The sequence below is a fragment of the Rhipicephalus microplus genome, unplaced genomic scaffold, assembly GCF_043290135.1.
Source record: "Rhipicephalus microplus isolate Deutch F79 unplaced genomic scaffold, USDA_Rmic scaffold_16, whole genome shotgun sequence".
Classification (NCBI taxonomy): domain Eukaryota; kingdom Metazoa; phylum Arthropoda; class Arachnida; order Ixodida; family Ixodidae; genus Rhipicephalus; species Rhipicephalus microplus.
The window spans coordinates 5,539,589-5,567,189 of record NW_027464589.1 but is presented as its reverse complement, the minus strand read 5'-3'; the positions used below and the strand labels follow the sequence as shown (position 1 = coordinate 5,567,189).

Below are 27,601 nucleotides of genomic sequence, written 5' to 3'. Positions count from 1 at the left end.
GCTTGGACCCACTTGGCCCTTTCCACTTGTCTTCCTCGGGTAACAAGTGGATAGCTGTGGCCACCGACTACGCCACGCGTTATGCCATCACACAAGCTTTTCCTACAAGCTGCGCCACAGACGTCGCCGACTTCCTCCTTGAGGACACGATTTTGCAACACGGAGCGCCATGGCAGCTGCTTACAGACCGTGGCAGCACCTTTTTGTCGAAGGTCATAGCCGACATCTTGCAGTCCTGTCAAACGAGACACAAGCTCACCACGTCATACCATCGCAAACCAAAGGACTCACGCAGCGTCTAAATCGAACTCTTAAAGACATGCTCGCTAAGTATGTTTCTACCAACCACACCGACTGGGATCTTGCGTTGCCGTACGTCATATTTTCCTATAATTCTTCGCGCCATGACACTGCCGGTAACTCTCCATTTTTTTTGCTGTTTGGCCGAGAACCAACACTGCCTCTAGACGCCGTCATACTGTCCCCTGCAGTACCGACCAGTGAATATGCCATGGACGCTATCACTTGGGCCGCTCACGCCTGCGAAATCACCCGTACTCGCCTTCTGGCCTTTCAAGAAAAGCAATGGCATTTGTATGACCAACGACACCTCGACGTACACCTTCGACCCGGTTCTTTGGTCCTGCTCTGGTCTTCGACCAGTCAAGTTGGCTTGTCAGAAAAAGTGCTTACTCGCTACACAGGTTCATACGGAGTCCTTCGTGTGGTTACTCCTGTGACATATGAATTAGGTTCTGTTGCCCCGTCGCCTTCATGTGCCCAACAGGCTACCGATATTGTACATGTTGCACGCTTCAAGCCCTACCACTCTCCTAGTGACGTTGACATTTAGATGCACCGAGACGGTGCTTCTGCCATCGGGGATTATTCTACATGCAGGCATACAGAGATTATAGGGGGCGACGTGCGTGTGTGCTTGACAAGTAAGACGAAAGGTGGTCTTTGCTCGATCGCTAGTGAACTAGTCACGCCACCACCGCTGGTTTCAAACACATCTAATCAATAGCCTCGTCGATGCGGCGTCTCTTCTTTTCCGTAACATTATTAAAACACAATATTTAGAACATGTTACATGCAGGGATACTTAGCACAACGACGTGGGGTCATTTCTTTTTATTCAACGCGATGTGCCTCTTGCCAACGTATTGTCAAATATCATATTGCCACGTTCCATTTCTCAAGTTTTCTTATCCCTCCAAAACACTACACAATTCTCAGCGCAAACTGCGCCTGCAGTTTTCGAGAAGCTTCCGGACTTTAGCAGATCATTTCGATAAGATCACGCCCACTTTGCGAATTGTACAGATTATTCTGGAACCTATGCCACCGCCAGCGATAACGCTAGAACATTCAATGGCAAGAGTATAAATGCCGACGCACTTCGCCGCTTGTGAGTAGTTGATCGACGGCCGACGCTCCGTTCGCCGCTATCAGTCCAAGACTGCTACTGTAATCGGACTTTCCATTTACCGGGCACAGGTTCGCCCAAATAAACAGTTAAATTCTAACACAAAGTCTCCTTTCTTCGGCCACGCCACGACCCCGTGACATCTGGTGGAGGTGCTGCTTCTTTGATGTTCCGGACGCCCCCTTTAAGCCGCGACCCCGGCCCAAGCGGCAAAGAAGACACGGACGCTAACCCTGAACAGCGAACAAGCCGCAGGCAGAGGGGACTACAACCAGAGTACGGGCCCCTTCCTGAAGCAGCCAGGCAGACACGGATCCCGACATCAACTACTGCAACCATGACCGCCCCCGTGCAGCCTGCACCACTCCTGCTCCGACAACCCAAAGAGCCGCCAACTTTCCACGGTTCGCCACTGGAAGACCCAGAAAGCTGGATCCAAAGGTTAGACCGCGCCGCCGCCTTCAATGACTGGACAGACGATGACAAGCTCCGGCATGTGTATTTCGCCTTAGAAGATGCTGCTCGGACCTGGTTCGAGAATCAAGAGCGAAGTCTTACAACGTGGGACATTTTTCGCGCCAGGTTCCTCACCACTTTCGCAAGTGCGGTGCGCAAGGAGAAGGCCGCAGCTCTTCTCGAAACCCGCATGCAGATGAAAAACGAAAACGTGGCGCTATTCACGGAAGATATGATTAAGCTTTTCCTCCACGCTGACTGCGACATGTCCGAGGAGAAAGAGGTCCATCTGCTCATGCGAGGAGTAAAGCAGGAACACTTCACCGGGCTGATCAGAAACCCGCCAAAGACGGTCGCCGAATTCATTTCAGAAGCATCTACGATAGAGAAGACGCTCGAGATGCGCATGCGGCAATATAAGCATAGCTTCTCGTCTACAAGCTACGCCGGCATTCAAGGGCTTGGAACCACTGACTTGCGCGAAACGATCCGAGTGATCGTGCAAGAGGAGCTACGAAAATTACTTCATTCAGTGCAGCCTCACGTGGAATCCATCGCGGACGTCGTACGCCAGGAGATCCAGCAATCACTGGGCGTTCCTCAGTCTCAAGAGCTTCAGCTGCAAGCCATGAGCTATGCTGCTGCAGCCCGCCGCCATGCCATTCCTCCACGTGCACGTCAAAACGCTGTCCCATCGCACATCCGTCGCCAGACGCCACCGCCGCCAACACCCCCACCGACGTCCTACCGTTCGCCAGCGGCCCAGCGCAGTGCGCCGAGGAAGACCGACGTCTGGCGCACCCCTGACCACCGGCCGCTCTGCTACCACTGCGGCGAGGCCGGACACACATACCGCCGTTGCCAGTACCGACAGATAGGGCTGCGTGGCTTCGCCGTCAATGCACCGCGTCCGCAGCCAGGAGAACGGCCACGTGACATCGCCGACTACCTGACAGGAACTCAATGGACACCACGAAAGTCCTTCCCGTTCGCTGCCGCCCAGCCGCCGCATGTCACCGCATCCCCGGCAGTATTTTGGCCCAATGCGGGGCCGGTCTCCTAGCCCGTATCCGGGAAACTAAGGGCAGCAACCAATGGAGGTGCGGTTGCTGTGCGATGAACTACCGAAGATCCTCCGACGATGACGACGCGACGGAGCTTTCCGAACACAACGCCAACCAGGCCACCTCGACGTTCTTATCGACGGCCACAGTGTGACCGCTCTCGTCGATAATGGAGCCAACTATTCAGTCATCAGTGGGTCATTCGCCACAAAGTTAAAGAAAATTAGGACAGCTTGCGAAGACCCTGAAATCCGTACAGCCGGAGGTCATCTCGTAACGCCTACAGCAATCTGCACAGCTAGAGTCACCATTAACGGCCGAATTTATCCTACAGACTTCGTAGTCCTACAGCGTTGCTCGAGAGATGTCATCCTTGGTATGGACTTCTTATGCCTCCATGGGGATGTCATCAACCTAAGAACAAAGTCGATAACATTATCCACAAAAGAAACACTACCGCCGCGCACGCCGTCAGGAAACCATGCCTTGATTGTGCTGGAAGAACAAGTCACCATTCCGCCTCGCTCTAGCGTCATTATTTCGGTCAGCGCTCCTAAATCACCTGACTTGAAAGGCGTCGTTAAAGGCAGTCACCATCTGTTGGTCACCCGAAATATTTGCGTCGCAAGAGGAATTGCAGAGCTGCGGGGAGGCAAAGCAACGGTTATGCTCACGAATTTCAGCCACGAGTACAAACATGTGAACAAAGGAACAACGGTCGGATACATCGAAGAAACTGTGGACGCCACCAGTGCTTTCGCCTTCACCAATTCTGTGGAACCTGCTCAGAGGAACCAAGCCCCTCCCACAGCTTTCAACGTCAATCCCAGACTTCCGAACCATAAGCAAGAACCGCTCAAGGCCCTGCTCCTGCAGTACGAAGATTGCTTTTCATCGTCATCAAACATTCGTCAGACCCCAATCACGAAACATCGCATCCTAACCGAAGAAAATGCCAGACCACTCCGTCAGGGTCCGTACAGGGTTTCGACGCGAGAACAGGAGGCCATGAAAAGACAAGTTGATGAGATGCTGCGGGATGACATCATCCAGCCGTCCAAGAGTCCATGGGCGTCCCCCGTGATGTTAGTGAAGAAAAAGGATGGGACCCTACGTTTCCGATTCGATTATCGCCGCCTGGATAAAATCACAAGAAAGGACGTGTATCCTCTCCCACGAATAGACGACGCCCTTGATCGGCTCCATAACGCCAAGTACTTCTCGTCAATGGACCTCAATACTGGCTATTGGCAAATCGAAGTCGACGAAAGAGACCGAGAGAAGACGGCGTTTATAACACCGGACGGCCTCTTCGAGTTTAAGGTGATGCCCTTCGGCCTTTGCTCAGCGCCTGCAACTTTTCAACGCGTTATGGATACAGTACTGGCAGGAATGAAGTGGCAGACTTGCCTTGTGTACTTGGCCGACGTCATCGTGTTTTCCTCGAATTTCGGCGAGCATCTCCGGCGCCTTGAAGCTGTATTTAAAGCCATCAAGACGTCCAGACCTACACTGACGCCAGAAAAGTGCAGATTTGCGTACGAGGAGCTCTTGTTTCTGGGGCACGTTATTAGCAAGTCTGGAGTTCGTCCCGATCCACAGAAAACAGCCGCCATCGCCAACTTCCTGCCCCCACTGACAAGAAGGCGGTGCGCCAATTTTTGGGCCTGTGCGCCTATTATGGGCGGTTTCTGAAAAACTTCGCCCGCATGGCCGATCCTCTCACTAACCTTACCAAGGCCGACGCGGAGTACAAGTGGGAAATGCCACAGGAACACGCTTTCCACCAGACGCCTCCGTTACTTGCCCATTTCGACGAATTTGCAGAGACAGAAATACACACTGACGCAAGCAGCGTAGGTCCATGCGCCATTCTTGTGCAGAGGGCTGACGGACTTGAAAGGGTTATTAGTTAAGCCAGCCGATCGCTACCCAAAGCAGAAGCCAATTATTCAACAACAGAAAAGGAGTGCCTCGGCATCATCTGGGCTACGTCGAAATTTCGTCCCTACCTCTACAGCAGGCCCTTCAAAGTTGTGAGCGACCACCACGCCTTGTGTTGGCTAGCCACCTTGAAGGACCCTTCAGGTCGCCTCGCACGATGGAGCCTGAGACTTCAAGAATATGACATTATCGTCGTTTACAAGTCCAGCAAAAAACACTCCGACGCCGACTGTCTCTCTCGTGCACCTGTCGACCAACCACAACCTGACGACTCGGATGACGGAACAATAACTACCGACGACTTCGCTGAACGACAGCGGGCGGACCCGGAACTTAAGGCCTTAATAGAATACCTCGAAGGCAGGACCACCGAAGTCCCAAAGGTATTCATGCGCGCACTTACGTCGTTCTTCCTGCGAAACGGTCTTCTCCAAAAGAAAAAATTTTCAACGTTTCGAGCCAAGTACCTCCTTGTGGTGCCTTCAGCTCTACGACCAGAACTCCTGCAGGCCCTGCACGACGATCCGACAGCAGGGCAACTCGGTGTTTCTCGCACGCTCGCAAGGATACAAGAAAGGTACTATTGGCCTCGTCTTACACCTGACGTCACTCGTTATGTGAGGACATGCCGGGACTGTCAGCGGCGCTAGACACCACCGACAAAGCCAGCGGGAATTTTGCAGCCAATTGAACCACCTCGCCGACTTTTCCAGCAGATTGGTATGAACCTACAGGGGCCGTTCTCGACGTCACCTTTCAGAAACAAATGGATCGTGGCAGCTACCGACTGACTACCTCACCCGCTACGCCGAGACAAAAGCCCTGCCAAAAGGCAGCGCATCCGAGGTAGCTAAGTTCTTCGTCGAAAATATCGTCCTACGTCACGGCGCCTCGGAGGTCCTTATCACCGACAGAGGAACTGCATTCACTGCCGACTTAACTCAAGCGATCTTGGCATACAGCCAAACAAACCACTGCCGGACGACAGCGTACCACCCACAGACCAACGGCCTCACCGAGCGGCTTAACAAGACGATCGTCGACATGCTGTCAATGTACATCGATGTCGAACACAAGACGTGGGACGCCATTCTTCCGTATGTGACCTTCGCATACAACACGGCGATGCAGGAGACGACGCAGATATCTCCATACAAATTGGTCTACGGAAGGAGCCCGGCAACGACGCTCGATGCCATGTTACCCAACGTCACCGACGAAGAAAACCTCGATGTGAGCGAGTACCTTCATCGCGCCGAAGAAGCCCGACAACTTGCGCGTCTCCGTATCAAGAATCAACAGACGACCGACAGCCGCCGTTACAATCTTCGACATAAAGCAGTGCGCCATGCGATGAACAAAGAAAAAAAAAACGTGGGCAGCTTGCACTAGAGGCGCGAGGCAAAGTCACAGTGGGGTTAATGGTTTCGTAGCAAGTCCAACTTTACCACGATCTATATTAGGTGTAACTAGGCGTAATTTGCATAATTATGCGACATCATACTCAGCTACTTTGGATGGGCCTTGATGTCACGCACATTATTCAATAATGTCAAGACTAATTTGATGTATATTTAGGTAAACGAGACTCAACTCGGTCAGGAGTAATCACCATCTTGCCGAGCTTGGATTCTCTGAGCTCATAAGAATTCGACTTCAATTATGTTAATTATTTGTGTTTAAATAGGATGTTGCCTAATCATATTTTAATTGGTTTGATGATGCTATGACCAACCAAGCTTAGTCAAAGTTGTTATAATTACCTTGGTGTTTGCCTAAATAGATTATTTATGCATATTTAGCCCAATTAGGTCACATGAAATTCTAGTATTGAGGATACTTTAAATGGATTTCAGACCAATATTCAGCCATGATTAGTATTATTATTACTTAGTGGTAACTAGATTTAATTTAAACTAATTAGTACGGAGTCAGTAAATAGTCATTTGCATCTTCCTGGCCTGAACTTCTGTGGGCTCATAGGAAAGTCGCCCTAGATTAATTGGCCACGATAAGGTTCGCCTTGTATATGCTTATTTTGCACAGCTAGGTTATGAATGAGCATGATCAACTTTGGCTAATTACATTTGGCTATACTTATTTCACTCATCTGGGCTTATCTAAGCTTAACTTCGCTTAACATGAAAACACTAAGCTGCACTGGGCTTAACTAAACCTACTTAAACCTTACTTATCTAGGTCATAAAGTGCTCGACTACATTTGATTAATTTTGGCTACATTAACTTTGACTTAACTAAGCTCATTTAAGTGCAACTTGGATTAGCCCGACAAAAGGCAAACTGGCCTGAAAAAAATTTATTTTGTGCGTTTGGCTTCAGGTTGTGCGATGCTCGCTATGCTTACTTATCTTAATCAACCGGCGTTAATAACAACGCAAGCCGGTGCTTGAACCAGCCCCGTCCAAGCCGCTACGTGAAGAGTGGCACAGATTCGATGGAGAAAAAAAAGCGACACCCAGTTGTCGTTTTGGGTACGAGCGCCCAACCGCGTCCAACAGAGCGACATGATTATAAGACGGGACGCGCATGCGCCCTTGCAGCAGGTGTTTCGTCATGTCTCGTCGCTAGCTGGCGCGCCGATGCATTCTGCCACGCGATCCCGCGGTCTGCATACTTTTGGTCGCACCTGTACGTCGAAGAACTTAATCACAAATGGTTCCGCTCGTGGGCCAGCCTTAGTGTGACAGCACCAGTCACCAGTATACCTACCTTTGGCGGTTGGCATGTATGGGCCATGTCACTACAAACATTTACAGTGTCGCTTGCTGGTGTACATTTGCGTGAAAATAATTTACTATTCACGCAAACAAGAGGAACAACTTGCGCAACTTTAGCCACCTATCCGCGACAGTACAAAAATCCATGTTGTCGAGAGGGCTACAGCTGCTTTGCAAACATGTGCTGCATACATTCCATTGTTTCTTTTATTTCCTGACCGGGATGCTGGCTTGGTTAACCGACCAACCACCATAAAAGTGCGACTCAGGTATTGCCGCACAAGCTTTGAAAGCCGTACAGTTGTAACAATTCCGAAATTTCGGCGCACCCACGCGCGATACGCTCAATGCCGTCGCGCTCTTCGCAACGCATTTGATTCACCATCCCACCTACAAGCGCGTCATATGAACGAATAAAACCATCCCGAAGATCACAACAGCATCGTCTTTTTACATTCCGCATTCAGGGATTTCTGTGTGAAATGCGACAGAAAAGTGTCGATTGGGCGCTTGTCGCCACTGTATGTTCGTTCAAGAAATTCATGCGCTAAACGCCTTTATACGCGCATCTAGCGGTTGAAACGCAGGCAGTTACAAACAATTGCGAAAACCAGCGGACATCGTCGTGCCAACAAAAATCCTCGCTCCAGCACTTCTGCCCGTCGTCGTTCCCAAAAGGGCACAGGACGTCTAAAAGCAAAAAGGCGAAAGAAAAAAAAAAGAGAAGGGTGAGAGCATCTTCGCCATTGCGACCCCTCCCTCCTTTGGGATGCGGCGTTCCGTGTGCGGCACTCATAGCGATGATAAAGCGTATAACGGACGTACTACAACATCAGACTCGTGTATTGGAGACACGAGCAAAGCGCCACTCACCGATTTCAGAAGGTCGTCGTTGTTTGGGTGCCTCCGTGGGCTTGCGTGTCGGAGCCGTCCGTCGTCGCGTTTTCTTCCCGGCGTCGCGCGAGGCTGCCTTTGCTGTTGCGAGCGACGCCGCGGGGCGGTTTCGTTTTTCTTTCGGGCTGCGTTGGCGACGGCCGCAGATAATAGGAGTGGTTCGCGCTGAGAAGGGCTTTACTAGATTCGTCGTCGTCGGCTGGGCGCAGCAGCCGCCATATCCCTTCGCTGTGCCACCCTGCCGCCTGCGATCGAGCGCGCCACGTTCGGAAACTGCCGCGCCGTTGGCGAGGCGGCAACTTCCTTTTCCTTCTTTTTTCACGCGCTCTCCTTTCTTTGTGCTGTTGCTCGCAGTTTCCTTTTGCACAACGCCAATGAAACTACTGCGCTGGGCCGCATGCTGTGCGGGCGGGAGGACGGAGGTCCCCACGGCCAACACCTCCTAGATTTCTTCTGCCTGCCGGATTATCGGTGGTCACTTGAAAAGCGGCGGTCGTTGGAACTACGGTGGTGGCGCTACTCAAGTAGGAATGTCTTCAAAAAGTTTTTATGTTTTTGGAGCCCATATGCAAAAAATGACGTAAAAATTTTTTGAAGCGTAAACATAATTGTAATTAACTCTACGTAAGTGACGTCGTCAATCAGCAGGCAAATTTTTCAATACAAGGCATCTTTTAAAATTAGTTGCAAACGCCAAAATTACCAATCTCAAAGGCCAAGACAAAAACCCTTACTTCCTACGTAGGCAGCGCCGCTATAGATGACAGGCGTTTCGCGCTTATTCGGCAGGCACAAGAAATCTAGGAAGCGTTGCCACGGCACGCTGACGCACGAGACTAGGGTGGTTAGGAGAGGTGTGAAAAGCGGCCACCGAAACCGGTCCCCAAAGCGCGCCGACGCCGCTTGGAGCACTGCATGCACCGGCGCGGGTAACATTGTGGAGGAGAGGAACGAGACAGCACGCGCTGCTCTCCACAAAAAAATTGCTCCAACGCTGTGTGGTGGTGACCCGTTTTCGGTAAAATCATTTTTATCGAGCAAGTGCAGGGCACTACATGGCACCTAAGCTCTTTAAAGTCTTATCTCTGAAAACCATTCTTGAAAAGGCCTTGATATGTTTATTTTAACATCCGAAAACTACCATATGATTACGAGAGACGCCGTAGTGGAGGGCTCCGGAAATTTAGACCACCTGGGGCACTTTGTCGATTATACTCCAAGAACAGAAGTTTGAATCAATGCGCCCGCGCTGCAGAAGCCAGAATATCATTTTAATAAACCACGTATTTATATTGACATGTCATAAAGCATTCGTTAAACATGGTTGTAGTGCCATAATTATCTTGCTAAGATAAACGTAAACTCAAGTGTTTGTCTCACTAGGCACGAAGAAATAAATGTCGATTTTACAGTATTTAGGATGAGCATTGTCCTACAGGCTACTTTACCTATTAACCACCTTAAACCACGAAGACATTGACACTTTGTCTTTTCTTCTACCATTGAAAACTTCCTATGAATCTATTTAAATATTGCAAGAAACTTCGTTACGATTGGCTGTCTTGCGCAATTATTTAAGAGTTCCTATTACTCTATTGTATCTTTTACTGTGATGTCTCTGTGTATCAGTGTATAGTTTTCATTCTGATGATTTCTTAGACTTGAATATATTATTATGTGTAGTTATTTCTTGCGAATAATTCCGAAATATAGCGCTGTAGATATATGTAATTTTAAATAATCAAAATCGTCATGATAGATGTTTCACCCAGCTAATTCACTTTCCCGAATAGTAGATCTCCCGGAATTTCGGTCACTCATTGATTTTTGCTTTTAATGTTCATGCTGAGTCATGATACATACGTATTCTATCGCTCTCTATTTCTGGAGCTTTGTTTCATACCTTTTGAATTCGTAATTGGTGTCCTTTTATAGATACATACGTATTCTATCGCTCTCTATTTCTGGAGCTTTGTTTCATACCTTTTGAATTCGTAATTGGTGTCCTTTTATATTTGTAAAGTTTATTTTTATTCTACATGTATGAATGTCTGTCGTCTATTGCTGCTTTGTCAATTTGTGACTCGGTTGCCACCCTTGGGACTCTTCAAGAGGCTGAACTGAAGCATTAAGTTTTGCGGACAAGCATAGTGCAGCGACGCTGGATCTACTTTTTTTTTGTCGTTGACGCCTTCAGGCATTTCAGAGTAACCCAGCGTAATCACCGATTGACAAAGTACTTGTAAAGCAGCTACCGCTTATGAAAAAAAAAAAAAGCAGCGCACCCGAGAAAAACTCTGCGAAGTGCACCACTCACTACCCACGCCGCTGCCATCAGCGCCCCAAGCGGCATCGGCACGCCGAAGAGCCTTCTCCGGCAAGCAAAAAGCGCTGCGCTCATCACAACTCCCCATTATATTTATCCTAGCCTAAGACCTTCCGTGTTGCCCGTAGCGGCGGCGCTGCAGTCAAATAGTGCTGAAAAGGCCGCGTGCAGCAACTGCTATGAGCTTCAGCTTCTCTGGTGCGCTTTTTTGATGCAGATTTCTTCGTACCTGCCCATCATTCATGTCTAGCACATGATGTCATAACTCTTAAAGTATGACGCACCAATCTGCTGATTTAGAGTTCCATAGAAGCCCTTGTGAGGGATGAAAAGCTATTTTAAAAAGGCGTCTCTTAGTGAGATTTCTTCTGTCTTAACTCTTTTCTCGTTGGGCAGGCATCTACAATATTAAGAATAGCTGAGCCGATTTATAAAGTTAGCTGTGCTCAGAAAGCTGTGAGATGAAAAAAAAAAGATATACCATGTCAAACGCACATAGAACCAGGAGGCCGTAATAAAGAGGGAAGAGGAAGGGAATCTGAAACCCCTACACAACGAATTTTTTTCGTAATTTAATTTTTAGGGTATACTGTGGGCATTTAGCATACCTATCCTCTTCATCTGTACATTATCATCATTATCATGTGTTGCTCATGCATTCTCATCGTTGTCACGTAGCATCATCATCTTGGTTCGTTCGTCTCAGCTGTCGGCTGCCGGTTCCTCGGGCCTAATAAAGGTCTCCCAAACCAAGACTTCATACCTGGTGGAGCGTGCTGTTAGATACCCCGTCATCCTCTCGACCACTCTACCCCCTGGAGCTACGTTCAGGTCGCCGCTTGGGACAGGTGTCCGGAAATATGTCGCACCAAGGAGAGGTCGGTGCTGCAGCCGTTCCCACTCCGCCACCGCGTGCCGCGCCTTTTCACGTCATTAACAGCCCCCAGAATGAGCCCCATCCCTTCGCTGGTATGCGCGGGGAAGATGTGGAGGAATGGCTGGACGATTTCGAACGTGTCGGCGATGCTAACCGGTGGGATAACACCTACAAACTCGCTTACGTGTCATTCTACCTCACGGGCGTCGCGAAGACCTGGTTCCTCAACCACTTCATCGACATCCCCGACTGGTCAGCCTTCAAATATCAGCTTCGCCATGTCTTTGGCACACCGGCTGTTCGTTCAGCTCTCACAAAGAAAGCTCTCGCGGCTCGGAAACAGCACATCGGGGAGTCGTATACATCCTACATCGAGGATGTCCTTTCACTTAGCCGCCGGGTTGAAACCCCAATGAAAGAGTCAGACAAGGTGCGCCAGCTTCTTAAGGAGATTGCACGCGTCGCATTCAATGCCCTTGCAATCCAGAATCCGGCTACCGTTGCTGACGTTGCGACAACCTGTCAGCACCTCGAAGAACTTGAGTCTATGCGCCTACAACTGGACAGTGACGCGGCCCGTATTACGGTGGATCCAAACCTACGAGACACAATAAGGGTGATTATACGCGAAGAATTAGAATCAATGGGATTCACACTACCTTCAGTGTGTCCCATTCAGTCTTTTTCAACGTCATTTCGTGATGTCATCAGGGAGGAGCTCACGTACATGACCCACATGGCCCACCTGCAGCCCATTGTCCCTCGTACTCTCCCATCGTTCTCCCATGCCGTCGCCGCACCATCAGGCACCGTCAGCTCGACGTCGCTGCCACCAACGTACGCGTCGGTTGCTGCCGCACCTACCAGAAGCTTTCCCACGAGCTTTCCATCACCACCGCCAGAGCCATCATCTGTCCCTCTCACTGCTCTCTCTCCCGGTGCATCTAACACAAACTACTACCCTCCTTATCGATCGACTCGCCCTACGTGCTATTATTGCGGCTATCGTGGTCACATTTGACGCTTTTGACGCAAGCGCCAGCAAGATGAGCACCGAGGGTACCGAGAGTTGATTCGCCGGTCCGCTTCCAAGTTTCGTCACGCCAGTTCGTACCATCCACAGACCAACGGTTTGACTGAGCGTGTAAACATGACGCTCATTAACATGCTCGCTATGTACGTTGATTCGAACCATAAAAACTGGGACGACGTTTTACCGTTTATGACCTACGCCTACAACACTGCGCTACAAAAGACCCCCTGCCCGTTTTACCTTCTCTACATCCGTGAGTCACGTACTACCTTTGACCCGATTCTCCCATTTTCAGAGCAAGAAAACTCATCCCTTGCAGAGACACTCTGTCGCGCAGAGGAGGCACGGCGCATCCCGCGTCTCCGGACTTTCGCAGTCCAAGACCGTTCAAAGGCTCGCTATGATAAGCGACATCGAAATGTGCCTTATAGCGAAGGTGATATGATGTGGATGTGGACTCCAAATCACAAGAGCGGTTTGTATCAAAAGTTTCTGGTCCGCTATACAGGTCTCTTCGTAGTTTTTTGCACCTTAGCGACGCTACGTACGAGATAGCACGCCTCACATATTCTGGCCATCGCTCCAGGAAAACTGACGTCGTACATGTCGCCCGGTTAAAGCCATACTACGCGCGACACCAACTCGCCAATTGGGCATCATCTGCAACGGGGGAAATGATACGGGACTTTCGTTGAAGTGGAGTAAACGAGAAAGAAGTGAATGTGTTCTGTGCCAGGCCTGATGAATATATATATATATATATATATATATATATATATATATATATATATATATATATATATATATATATATATATATATACGCGCACTTCCTCTTCGTCTTCGTCGGCTTCTCCTAGAATCACCTTGTGAATGCATCACACTTTCCCCTCCCCTCGAGAAAGTCTTAGTTCAGAAGGCTAAAAATAACGCCGCAGTTTGCTAACATGCACAATGTCAGAGTTTCTACGTAAGGGTAGCACGGAGCGGTTGATCTCATAGTTCACTGTTGAGACCTTGCGTAGAATCTTGTAGGGTCCTTCCATGACGGAACTCAGTTTGCCGTTGTTGGGATGCCATGGTGTCTCGTAAAGGACAAAGTCACTGACTTGAAACTCAATCGGAAGAAATTTTCTATCATAAATGACTTTGTTCTTATTATGGTAGGCGATAGAATTGGTAACTGCAGGTTTTCGCGCTTCTTCGAGGGTTTCTTCTCGTTGTTCCAGTACAGTAGGATAAGATGGAATTCCATACATCAGGAAGGAAGGTGCGTAGCCGGTCACTTCGTGGGGTGTTCTGTTGTAATCGTCAACTACCTCCGGAAGCAGCCTAGTCCAAGACTTTTGTGGTTCGTCATTGATCTTACATTTAAGTCTCGTTACGATAGTCTGGTTTGTCCGCTCGTTCACGCCGTTGCATTGTGGATGATAAGATGAGACGAATAGTTGGTGTATACGATTATGTTTTAAAAACTGCTTGAATTTTCCTGCGGTAAATCCTGTTCCACGGTCTGAAAGGAGCTTCCGTGGTTTTCCAAAATAAAAAATTGTTTTTAAGCATGAAATGTAGGTGTCGCTGTTCTCACTTTTATGAGCAAACGCCCATACGTAGCGAGTCGCATGATCAATAACCAAGTGTATAAACCTTTTTGACGAGCCATATCCAGAAAATCGTCCTATGGTGTCTATTGCAAAGAGGTCGAAGGGCTCTTCAGCTGGAGGCAGTGATTCAAGCGTCCCAAACTGTTTTGTTTTCGTCTTCTTGCATCTCTGGCATGTGTCACAATGCCAAATGTAAGTGGAAACATCGGTTACCATATGCGGCCAATAATATTGCGGAGACAGGAGTGATAGCGTCTTCTTCACTCCGACATGCCCAAAATGTTGATGTGCATTCTTCAGAATGGTTGGGTGTAGTTCATGGGGCACGTATATTTTCCGTAGTCCTTTTCTTTTAACGATGATGATGTTATGTTCCAATGATGCGTTCCTTTTGGACGCTCATTGTTGCATCGCTGAAGGTCATCGTGTGACAGAAGATTAACTATTGGGGCTCTGGAGAGCGCATCTGCTTCGACATTACTTGCGCCCTTTTGATGTTTGATGTTCACGTCATACATTGACAGTTTCAAAGACCACAGGAAGAGACGACCTTGAGGATTTTTAACATTCTTCAGCCACTGGAGTGCAGAGTGATCTGTTACAACAGTGAATGACTTTCCATGAAGGTAGCAATGCCATTTATCAATGGCATCTACAATGGCAAGACATTCTCTTTCTGTAATAGCATAGTTAACCTCGTGCTTAAGTAGTTTGCGGGAATAGTAAGCAACAGGATGTTCTTTGCCTTTGTCATCAGGTTGTTTCAGCACTGCACCGATGCCTTCGCCAGATGCGTCCCAGTACACAGTACATGGTCTCGAAGGGTCGTATATGCGAAGCACCGGTTCTTCAGTTATTCGCTCCTTCAGTTCACGAAAGGCTTGCTCGCATGCTTCTGTCCACACCCACTTGCTGCCTTTGTGGAGTAGTTTTGTGAGTGGAAGAGCGATATCGCTGAAGTGGGGGATGTACTGACGGTAGGTGTTTACAGTGCCCAGAAAACGCTGCAGATATTTTTCTCGTTTTGGTGTAGGAAATTTGAGTATGGCAGCCACATAACTTTGCTTAGGTGTCACTGTTCCTTGTGAAATTTTGTGGCCCAGGTATTCAATGCTGCAGCGTGCAAATTGGCACTTTTTTCGTTTAAGTTTCACGTTCTCGGTTTTGAGAGCTTTCAATAGCGCCTCAAGATGTCGTATATGATCATTAAATGTCTCTGAGTATACGACCACATCATCAAAGTAATTAATAATATTGGTGAGCTGATGTTTCACTATTCTTGATTTCATGGCTCTTTCAAATGTAGCTGGAGCGTTCTTCAACCCAAACGGCATTACCAACCACTCAAAATGACCATCAGGCGTGACAAATGCAATTTTCTGAACATCGTCAGGATGCATTTGGACATGCCAGTATCCCGACGTTACGTCCAATGTAGTGAAAAACTCCGCCTTTCCTTAGTGGTCAAGAATATCATCTATACGTGGAATTGGTTGAAAGTCGGGTACCGTTATGGCATTGAGTTTCCGGTAGTCAATACATAGACCAGTGCGTCCTTCACCTTTCTTTTCTGCTAAAATGACAGGTGCGGCGTAGGGCGATAATGAAGGCCTCACAACACCTTGCTTGAGGAGAGCGTTAACTTGTTTGTTTATCTCCACTTTGTCTGCCTGTGAACATCGATATGGTGCTCGACGAATAGGGACAGCATTGGTAAGTGCAATCCTATGTTTCTCAGTAGTGATGCACCTAATCTCTGTCTGAGATTTCGAAACTATCTCGTCATACTTGCTTAAAAGAGAGTCGAGCGCCACAGACTCATGCTCTGATAAGTTTTCTGAAATCAGGGTTCGCATCGGCGGGGCTTGAATGGTTTTCTTTTCATTGTGATGCGGAAGGTTCATATTCTCACGTGCTTGTGTCACTGACTTGCTTTCCAGATTTACAGAAAGATTGAAGTATGAAGCGCTGTCTAGGCCAAGAAATAATTGCGTTCTCATGCCTCGCAGCACATGTGCATAAACTTTCTTGATGACGTTCCCAATTTGTAACTGAATGTTTACGTGAAACAAAGTTCGAATGCTTGATGCAACTTGCTGGACCATGATGCTGGAGTCTCTCATCAACTGAAGCTTTAGCTGTTTGTACACATCCTCGCTGATAGAAGTAATTGTTGCTCCTGCATCAAGAATTGCATTTACTGGCTTTCCGTTGATGAGAGCACTAAAGTGTATTAATGAAACTCTGGGTCGCCCTCCTCGTTTCACCGTTCAGTATCAATAGCGGAAACATTGCCGCGGCGCGGACATTCGTTGTGCCAGTGAAACTGTCGTGGGAAACCAGCAGCTGAGCAGTACCTACATTCGTTTTGCGGGGCACGCGGTTGAGGAGTTATTGTTGGTTGTTGCGGTCTGTTGAAGAGACGTGGAGCTCTTGATGCGATACTAGCGTTACGAGTAAAGGAAACTCCTCTCACCCGTTTTAAATATGTCTCGACCAGTTGAGCAGCGGTTAGCCACTCTAATGACGAGTTGAAAGACAGTCCGGCGAGCGCCAGTTCCACATCAGGAGGAACGCCATCAGTCAGTCCAGAAATGATGTGGCACTCTTTCAGGTCAGCCAAGGAACCCAGTCGCTTTTTCTCGTCGTAGTAGTCTTTGATGGCCTGCCCTCTTTTCAGTCGGTAGTGAATGAAGAGACGGAAGGCATCTCTGTCAGTCATAGCAAAGCGGGCTTGCATGCCACGCTTGATATCGTCCCAAGTTGTCTCGCCGTTGCCGAATATCTCTGTCAGGTACCACTTGAACGCTTCCCCTTCAATGTATATTCTGAAGTGACTGACCCGATCGCGGAGAGTCCATGACGCCTCGGCTGCCTTCATGTCGAAAAGAAGAAGCCACTTGTCGATGGGGACGTCTTCTGGTGTTTCCTTGAACTTCTGTGTGTTGAGCGGAGGCTTTGGCTTAGCCATGGCACGTTGATGAGGTTAATCCTGTCGACTTGTGTGACGCTACAAAATGGAGACACGTCGTGGTCCAGGTGCCATGCGTTTATTCTAATGCACGCGCACTTCCTCTTCGTCGGCTTCTCCTAGAATCACCTTGTGAATGCGTCACATATATATATATATATATATATATATATATATATATATATATATATATATATATATATATATATATATATATATATATATATATAAAGAGGTCGACAAACGTGCGAAAAAACACTAGTTTTACTAACGTTTCGGCAGGTGGGCCTGCCTTCGTCGGAGTGAATGGTTACACATGGCACACAGGGCACATATATAAGCCGCTTCTTTGCGTATCACACGGCTAAGTCATTATCAGTAGTATAGGAAACAAGATTATATATCACCAAAGGTACGTGGCTATAGTGTATATACAGCTGAAAACGCGTATCATTATACAATAGTGAATTGGCACGTATTAGATACCCTAAAACTTGTGTGGAATGAAACAGGTCAGCAAAATAACAAACTGCGCACGCAGTAGCTCACTTGGTCATACGTTCTGCGGGATAAACACAACCTAAAAACATTCAGTAAGCCTTTAAAAAAGAAAAAGAAGTTTAGAGAGATAAACAAAATAACAAAGCAGGCAGAGCAAAATGAATGCGAGTAAATGATGAAGTGACAAAGGCCACCTACATTATGTAGGTAATATTTGACAATAGGCCAACATCGTGCGAAGACTATACACTTGTCAGTAAAACAAAAAAAAAAGCGATTTACTAAGGCAATATGCAAGTAAGCATACCCGGGCTCTCGTTCATGCCGGCAGATAGTGTTTTGAATTTATGAATCAAAAATGACTCTTTTACTTCGCGTTCATGGTGTGATTTAAAACCCGATTCCAGTATTGTAGCTTTCATGTTACTGAATGAATGACCTGCCTCGGTGACATGCCTTGAAATCGGTAAGTTAGGAAGGGCATGCACATGAGCTTTATGATTATTGAAACGGTATCGAAAAGCAGTTTCAGTATGACCTATGTATTGTACATGACAGATTGAGCATTCTAGCAAATATACAACATTTGCAGTATCACAAGTAAAACTGCCCTTAATTTTGAACTTGAAGTTCGTCTCAGTACTGGCTGCCAGTGTTGTTGTCGTCATGTGTGCACACACTTTAGAGCGGGGCTTTTTACAAGGACGGCAACCAAGCGCCTGGTCGTTATTGCTCTGTCTGGTTTTAGAGGAAGTTAATAAATCTCGCAAATTTCTGCCTCGTCTGTACACAACACGTAGTGGCTCTGGAAACGCTTTTGCAAGGCGTTCGCTCTGCATATAAGTATGTTGTGGTGTTTACGGAAAATTGATGCTACGTTAGATGCCGATGCGTTATGGGTTAAAACCAGGTTAACCTGTGAATGACTTTTAGGATTTTTCTTGGGGATGCAGAGTGCTGTACGGTCTTGTGCGTCGGAAGTCAGATTGCTCAGAGCAAATTCTCTTAAAGCGTAAGGCCTGGCTGTAAGGTATGCTGGATTTGCAGTGACTTGTGTGGCTGCTTTGAAAGTGTAAATACCTCTGTCTATCAGTCGGCTTGCGGTACAGTTTAGTGCTCAATTTCGCATTATCGAGACAAACGGTTACATCGAGAAAGTTAATGGTCTCTGGTGAATATGTGCGCGAAAAGGATATGGAAGGGTGAGCATTATCAAAGTCCGAAATAAAAGACAAAAGTTCCTCCTCTCCATGTGGCCAAATCATGAAAATGTCGTCAATAAATCTTTTATAATAAAAAGGTTTTAGCGAACGACCCAACAAGAATTTGTTCTCAAGGGATCCCACAAATATATTTGCATAGCTTGGCCCGATCTTAGTGCCCATAGACGTACCACTTACTTGAACATAATGCACTCCATTGAATTCAAAGTTGTTGTACTGAAGAATCATTTCAAGCAGTATAGCTATAGTCGAGCTATCAATGGACTTGTCGAGAGCGGAGTGATCGTAAGCCTCAACCACGGACCTTATACCATCCAAGTGCGGTATGCTTGTGTAGAGAGACGCAACATCGAGAGTTACAAGAAGAGCGTTGTTAGGTATAATAAGGTTGGCAATATCAGAAAGGAAGTCGTTAGTATCTCGCAGAAATGACTGGAACGTAGGGGGTATCTGGTTTATCAGGCTATCTACGTAACGCGACAAGTTTTCTGTCACGGTACCTATGCCGGAAACAATTGGGCGACCAGGATTGTTGTGTTTATGGATTTTCGGCAACAAATAGAACCTACCAGCTGCCGGACTAAGAGGGATTAGAGAAGCTGCCCTATCATTTAGTTTTTTCTCCTTTATTAGTTTTCTTATTGTGCCGTCTAATATTGCTTTATAATCCTCAGTCGGATCGGCCTCGAGTCGCTTATAAAACGACCTATCATCAAGCTGCCTGTTCACTTCAGCAATATATTTGGTCGTGTCCATGACAACGATGGCACCTCCTTTGTCCGCAGGTTTTATTGTGATGTCGGTGCGTTTGCCAAGGTTTGCTATAGCTTTTCTTTCTAAGGACGATAGGTTTCGACGAAAAGACTGGGGTTCATTATAAGCTTGAATGATATCTCGCTGCACTGCTTTAATAAATATGTCCAAGTGTTTGTCACGTTGTGACCCCGGTGTCCAACGTTTAGCCGAGGGTAAAGCGGTTGGATCGTCGGCGGGAGTCGGCTGATCGAAGAAATATTCCCGTAGTCTCATATTTCGTGCGAAGTTGTCTAAATCTTTGTATAACTGAAATTCATTATAGTTACCACTTGCTGGACAGAAGCTTAAACCACGGGATAAAAGACTAAGTTCTTCTTTAGATAAGATAGCAGTTGAAATATTAATAATGTTGTCGGGTGCAGGTTTACATGTTCTTTCCTTGGCCGAAGATGGAGGTGTTGAGTTTCGAAGTTTTACAACATCTCTGAGCAATTTTTTGCATTTCTGTGCGTTAAGCTTGGAACGTTTCTTTTGCTCATATGCTCTTAGGGACGATGATTTCTCTGGAGAAAGGCTAAACTGATCGAGTAGTTGGCGCTCCCTGTTTATCAGCGATTTCACGGAAGATCGATAATGGTTTAATACAATGTGTACTAGCTCAAGTGAGGCGTTCTTTAAGGTGTCAAACCACTTCCTCGCGTTGCACTTCGATAGCTTTGATGTTGCTGGCTGTAGACAGAGACTTAAACCTCTAGGCGGAATGGAAGCCGCTAAATATGCTTCTAGAGTAGACACATGTAGCTCGTAACGGACACGTTTCTCGACAGACTTCCTAATTATTTGAAACTGCTTAGAACACTTTGAACTCAGAATACTATTCGACAATGAGTGATGTAGTCAATTATTCGGTTTTCTTTTTAAAACGTCTGAATATTTGCGTCGAAGTGTGTACCTGGAGCCCGTAAGGGAAACTGCCGTCTTTCATGGGTCTTGTGGAGCCAAGCTGGCTGATGTTCCTGGTGCGGAATTCCTCTGGGCAGAGCAGGAGTAGCATTTCTCGTTCCGGGGCACACATTTTCATGATTTGGCCACATGGAGAGGAGGAACTTTTGTCTTTTATTTCGGATTTTGATAATGCTCACCCTTCCATATCCTTTTCGCACACATATTCACCAGAGACCATTAACTTTCTCGATGTAACCGTTTGTCTCGATAATGCAAAATTGAGCACTAAACTGTACCGCAAGCCGACTGATAGACAGAGGTATTTACACTTTCAAAGCAGCCACAAAAGTCACTGCAAATCCAGCATACCTTACAGCCAGGCCTTACGCTTTAAGAGAATTTGCTCTGAGCAATCTGACTTTGATAATAACTGTAACCAGCTACGCACTGCACTTCTTAAACAGAAATATCCGCCCAAGTTAGTCGATGACGCAGTAAGGCGTGCCGACGCACAAGACCGTACAGCACTCTGCATCCCCAAGAAAAATCCTAAAAGTCATTCACAGGTTAACCTGGTTTTAACCCATAACGCATCGGCACCTAACGTAGCATCAATTTTCCGTAAACACCACAACATACTTATGCAGAGCGAACGCCTAGCAAAAGCGTTTCCAGAGCCACTACGTGTTGTGTACAGACGAGGCAGAAATTTGCGAGATTTATTATCTTCCTCTAAAACCAGACAGAGCAATAACGACCAGGCGCTTGGTTGCCGTCCTTGTAAAAAGCCCCGCTGTAAAGTGTGTGCACACATGACGACAACAACACTGGCAGCCAGTACTGAGACGAACTTCAAGTTAAAAATTAAGGGCAGTTTTACTTGTGATACTGCAAATGTTGTATATTTGCTAGAATGCTCAATCTGTCATGTACAATACATAGGTCATACTGAAACTGCTTTTCGATACCGTTTCAATAATCATAAAGCTCATGTGCATGCCCTTCCTAACTTACCGATTTCAAGGCATGTCACCGAGGCAGGTCATTCATTCAGTAACATGAAAGCTACAATACTGGAATCGGGTTTTAAATCACACCATGAACGCGAAGTAAAAGAGTCATTTTTAATTCATAAATTCAAAACACTATCTGCCGGCATGAATGAGAGCCCGGGTACACTTGCTTGCATATTGCCTTAGTAAATCGCTTTTTTTTTTTGTTTTACTGACAAGTGTATATTCTTCGCACGATGTTGGCCTATTGTCAAATATTACCTACATAATGTAGGTGGCCTTTGTCACTTCATCATTTACTCGCATTCATTTTGCTCTGCCTGCTTTGTTATTTTGTTTATCTCTCTAAACTTCTTTTTCTTTTTTAAAGGCTTACTGAATGTTTTTAGGTTGTGTTTATCCCGCAGAACGTATGACCAAGTGAGCTACTGCGTGCGCAGTTTGTTATTTTGCTGACCTGTTTCATTCCACACAAGTTGTAGGGTATCTAATACGTGCCAATTCACTATTGTATAATGATACGCGTTTTCAGCTGTATATACACTATAGCCACGTACCTTTGGTGATATATAATCTTGTTTCCTATACTACTGATAATGACTTAGCCGTGTGATACGCAAAGAAGCGGCTTATATATGTGCCCTGTGTGCCATGTGTAACAATTCACTCCGACGAAGGCAGGCCCACCTGCCGAAACGTTAGTAAAACTAGTGTTTTTTCGCACGTTTGTCGACCTCTTTTTATACTGCATTTTCCACCGTATCCATTGAATATCACCCCACCATATATATATATATATATATATATATATATATATATATATATATATATATATATATATATATATATATATATATATATATTATTTATTCATTTATTTATTTATTTATTTATTTATTTATTTATTTACAATACTGCCAGTCTCTTACGAGACCAAAGCAGGAGGGCATGAGTATCAAAATACAATGAATGCTAAGTACTTTCTTACAGGCGGCATACAGAACTGTAGTTATTTTAAAATTAGTAATAATAATCCTAGTTACATAGAAACATTAGACATAGGTATTTATGCACTCCAAATATTCACACTTCGGAAGCAGCTAACTAAATCTTTGCTGCATAAAAAAAAAATCAATACAGTTTTATACAGAGAAGGCATTGTGTAAACTTATACATCCAAATAAATACTACTGGAAAACAATATTGGAGGTCATGGTTGAAGAAAGCCGTTGTCTCAAAGTATACTCTCAATTTTTGAAGTGAATTCTGCCAGTGATGTTACGTTAGTAATGGAGGGATCTAACCTATTCCATTCGCTGATTGACAGGGGGAAAAAGGATTGCTTGAAACAGTCGTTGTTGGAAAAGTATTCTTTGATAGTGTATGCATGTTTATGTCGTAGTGTTCGTGATTCTGCCAAAGATATGTACCTGGATGCATCGATCCGGCTGTGGTTATGCAGAATGTGGTGTAAAAATTTGAGACGCGCGATTTTTGCTCTTGTTGCAAGAGTGGGTAGACCGGAGGTTTCTAAAAGGTGTGTGGGTGAGTCGGTGCGTTTGTACTTATTATGTATAAACCTAATGGCCTTCCTTTGAACCCGTTCAACTTTTGCTATATTAGTAACACCTTGCGGGAACCACACAGTGTTAGCGTACTCCAAGATTGGTCGCACGAATGTGGTGTAAGTTAGGAGCCTAGTATCTATCGGCGCGAAGGGTAAACGCCTTCGTAGAAAAAACAGTTTACGCAAAGCCGATGCTGTAACATTGTTAATGTGCGCATCCCATCTCAATTCGGAAGTCAAGGTGACGCCAAGATACTTCTGCTGCGTAACTCTTTGTAAAGGTACGCCGTTAATTGTATAGGTAAAGTCGGAGGGTTCTTTTTTCCTGGTTACCGTCATGCAAACTGTTTTTGTTAGGTTAATTAACATTTGCCACTGCTCACACCAGTGAGCAATCTTACTCAATGAATTATTTAAAGATAAATGATCATCCGAACTGTTAATTGCTCTATAAATAATGCAGTCGTCTGCGAAAAGTTTAATTTTGCAGTCTATGTTATCAGTGATGTCATTTATGTAAATTAGAAATAATAATGGCCCTAGGACGGAGCCTTGGGGAACACCTGACTTAACTGGGGCTGTCCACGACGATACTCCTTCGAAAACCACGAACTGTGACCGGTTTATAAGAAAGTCTCTTACCCAGTTCGTAATTTCCCCATCCCCAATAATGTTCTGCAATTTCGAAATCAGTTTAGTATGACACACTCGATCGAACGCTTTTGCTAAATCAAGTAGAATTACGTCAGTTTGGCCACGGTTGTTTATACTGAGTGCAAGGTCGTGGACAACCTCGGCAAGCTGCGTGATTGTTGATAAACCTTTCCGGAAGCCATGTTGATGGGGGGACAGGAGATTGTTGTTTTCTAGAAAAATAGTTAAATGCTTAGCGATTATATGCTCTAGTATCTTACATGACGTACTGGTGAGGGATATAGGTCTAAAATTAGAAGGAACAGCAGTATCTCCGGTTTTGTGTATGGGTATCACCTTTGCTACTTTCCATTCTGATGGCAGTTTTGCTGTTTCTATTGATTTGCGATAAATTATGCCGAGGTATTTACTACACGGTTCTGCGTATCGAAAAAGAAATTCATTTGCAATATCATCGGGGCCACTGGCTTTCTTCGTGTCTAGATTCAAAAGTAGGTTAAGAATCCCGGGGTCGCTTATAACTAATGGTTCAATGGGAATTCGAGCTGTGGGCAAGGCCGCAGGATGGTGCCATTGTCATCAGTAAAGACAGATTGAAAATAATCGTTGAAAATATTGGCCTGGTTTGTTTTATCGCTATCGCTTAAACACGTCTTTGTTTCAGCGGCAGAGCGAAAATGTTTCCAGAATCGTTGAGGGTTGTTTTTTATGTAACACGGAAGCGTTGTAGTAAAATATTGCCTTTTGGCGAAGCTAGCTTTTTGTTTGAAGTCTGTAATAGCACGTGCTAGGTTAGATACGGTTACTGGATTCTTGCCTTTCTTTTTGATTGCTTGGCGTAGCCTCTTAACTTTTCGCTTTGCGTGTAAAACTTCGCGGGTTATCCAAGGATTATGTTTTTTTTGCCTTTTTGTTTTCAGTGGGACAAAGTGGGTAACGCAGAACACAACGATAGTCTTGAAACACGACCATAGATGATTGACGTCAGTCGTTGGATGTATAGCAAGGTTTGAAAAGTTTTCAAATTCGTGAGCTAAGTAGGTTACAATGCTGGCATCATCACCTTTAGGAAAATTTCGTACAGTAGTTACTGATGAACGTGGTGTTATGTCATATCCTAGTTGGAGCTGACAGATTGGTATGCGGTGATCTGATATCCCCGGAATCACATTGACGACTGATTTATTTAACGGGAACTGGCCACTAATCAATATAAGGTCGAGTACGCTTTTTATTTGATCTTTTATACGTGTTGGCGCAAGCACGACTTGTTGTAGATTGAAATTTAAAATTAAATCCATAAGTGTCTCCGATGACTGTGACGTGTACTGCATGTTGTTCCAATTTATGTCGGGAAGGTTAAAATCACCCATGATGATTAGTCGAGAGTTATGGGCATGAGTTTGAAGATAATCTTGGATCGCTATAATACATTTGTTGTCTGATGAGGGGCTTCTGTAAACGCACCCGGTTACTATGCTAATTCCATCACAATGAATTTTACAGAATACCGCCTCTGCGCCTATAACTTCGGGAAGCACGGCAAAAGGAATCGATTTGCTTATCAACAGGGCCACACCCCCACCACGTGTGGGACGATCTTTCCGGATTACAGCGTACTCTGGGGGAGTGAATTCGTCGTTTAAGATATCAGGCGTCAACCATGTTTCCGTGATGGCGACTATGTGTGGCTCTTGATCAAGCAGTAGTTGTTCAAGGCTTGCCGATTTATTTAGTATACTGCGGGCGTTTACGGTTAGTAACATTATTTCTTTGATTGGGCGTGTTGTCGGGTCTTCGGGCGGTTTACTATGTCGTTTTTTTCTACTGGAATCCTTTCACCCTTTTCGTCGTCCCAGACAAAAGCGACATCGTTAATATAAAGCTTGGTGTATGCTAGTGCGACTTTGTCTTTTTTTTCCCGATTAGTTTTGGCGCTGTCCCAAAGCTTTTTCCTTGTCTCACGGGTTTTGCGAGCGAAATCCTCCCCTATAGAGAGGCCAGTATTTTTGAGCTCGAAGCAATTCTTCAAAACACTCCCTTTCTGTCTCGAGTCAAGAAGCTTCAGAATCACTGGTCGTGTCTTGTTTAGCGCATATCTGCCTAATCTATGAATTCTTTCAATTTGAACCGGCTCCAGCCCAAGAACACTTTCTATTATACCTTTGTTAACTGCTTGCTCCAGTTTATCGCTTGTTTCGTCTTTCATTTCTTCTAGGCCATAAATAATTAAGTTTGACCGACGGCTGCGGTTCTCAAGCTCCTCAACTCTTTGCTCAAGCGTTTTAATTGTGCTATTCATGGCAAAAATCTGGTCGTTGCAGGCTTTAAGTTTTTCTTCTAGTGCACCTAGAGCGTCCAGTTTATTTTCAATACCCGCTAGTCTCTGTTCCTTAATTTCCTTAATATCTGCGGAAATTACATTCAGTTGCTTCATGATTTGAGAGAGCTCAGGTCCGGGATTGGTCTCTACATCACCGCCGAGCAACAACAGTTTTCTCACGAACAATGAGCATTCAAACAACAGATCACACAGCCGGGGGCACGGCAGCACCAACAGGCATCGGTCACTAGAGCGGATACATTTACCGAAACGTTTCCTTACCTGCACAAGGAATACGAAGTGGTTAGGGATCCGCATGGCCAAGGTGCCGCCGTGCCCTATGGCCGCCGCGCTCCTGGGTGACGAACTTATAGGCTGATCCGCGAGGGGCGACCACGGGTGAGCGCATGCGCCGGAATCCGTGAGTGTTGACGAGTACTGATGGCGTTGATAATCCAGGGCGATCCTTGCAACTGTCTCTGGCACGTGGCTGTTCGTCGCTTTCCGAGTGGCGCTAACCAAAAATGGCTTTCCGGTAGCGCTGGTGCAAGGTGGGAACAGCAGGCCGAGTAGAAACTGCACAAGGAATACGAAGTGGTTAGGGATCCGCATGGCCAAGGTGCCGCCGTGCCCTATATATATATATATATATATATATATATATATATATATATATATATATATATATATATATATATATATATATATATATATATATATATATATATATATAGAGAGAGAGAGAGAGAGAGAGAGAGAGAGAGAGAGAGAGAAGAAGAAGAAGACGCACGTACGAAGTAGTTTTATTGACGTTTCGGCCGCGGGTCCGGCCTTCATCAGAATACAGTTGATGGCACGAGTGCTGTTTATATACATGTGCATATCAATGAGATACAAATATGAAAACCGGCATGAAAGGCGATATATGGGCATATATATATGCAAGTCGCACAATATGAAGGGCACTTAATACATGAGCAAAAAGATGTTGTTTCCATGCGCAAGCACGGGGCGAGTACGTTGTTCACAAATAAAAGATGAAACGCATAAAAGATAAAGCACATAACATGAAGCGTAGTCCGACCGGTAATAGCAAGAGGAAAAAGAAGAAAAAATAATAAAATACTAATAAAAGATCCCAAAGACATTACAAAGCTGCTACGTAATCAACGGATACAGACAATGTAGTGCGACTTGCTGAGCAAGGTTGAAAAAAGATGGACAGGGTGATACAGGTTACGCAGATAGGCAACTAAGTTTTCCTACGTTTTCATTTAGACCAGA

At 45.8% G+C, this 27,601-nt stretch overlaps 1 protein-coding gene across 10 annotated transcripts in view; it reads right to left on the bottom strand.

Annotated features, from left to right (window-relative positions):
• LOC119166653 (uncharacterized) overlaps nt 1-26,944 on the bottom strand; it is a 288,262-nt gene extending 261,318 nt beyond the window's left edge. For 5 of the 10 annotated variants that reach the window (XM_075883322.1, XM_075883325.1, XM_075883329.1 and 2 more), the window contains exon 1: nt 26,600-26,944. In XM_075883322.1, the coding sequence (XP_075739437.1) occupies nt 26,600-26,929 (330 nt within the window). In that variant the 5' untranslated portion in view covers nt 26,930-26,944. Of the gene's footprint in view, nt 1-8,504; nt 8,977-26,599 lie in introns of those variants that run through there. The other 5 variants (XM_075883326.1, XM_075883327.1, XM_075883332.1 and 2 more) reach the window with 2 other exon arrangements.
• Between the last annotated feature and the right edge of the window lie 657 nt (nt 26,945-27,601).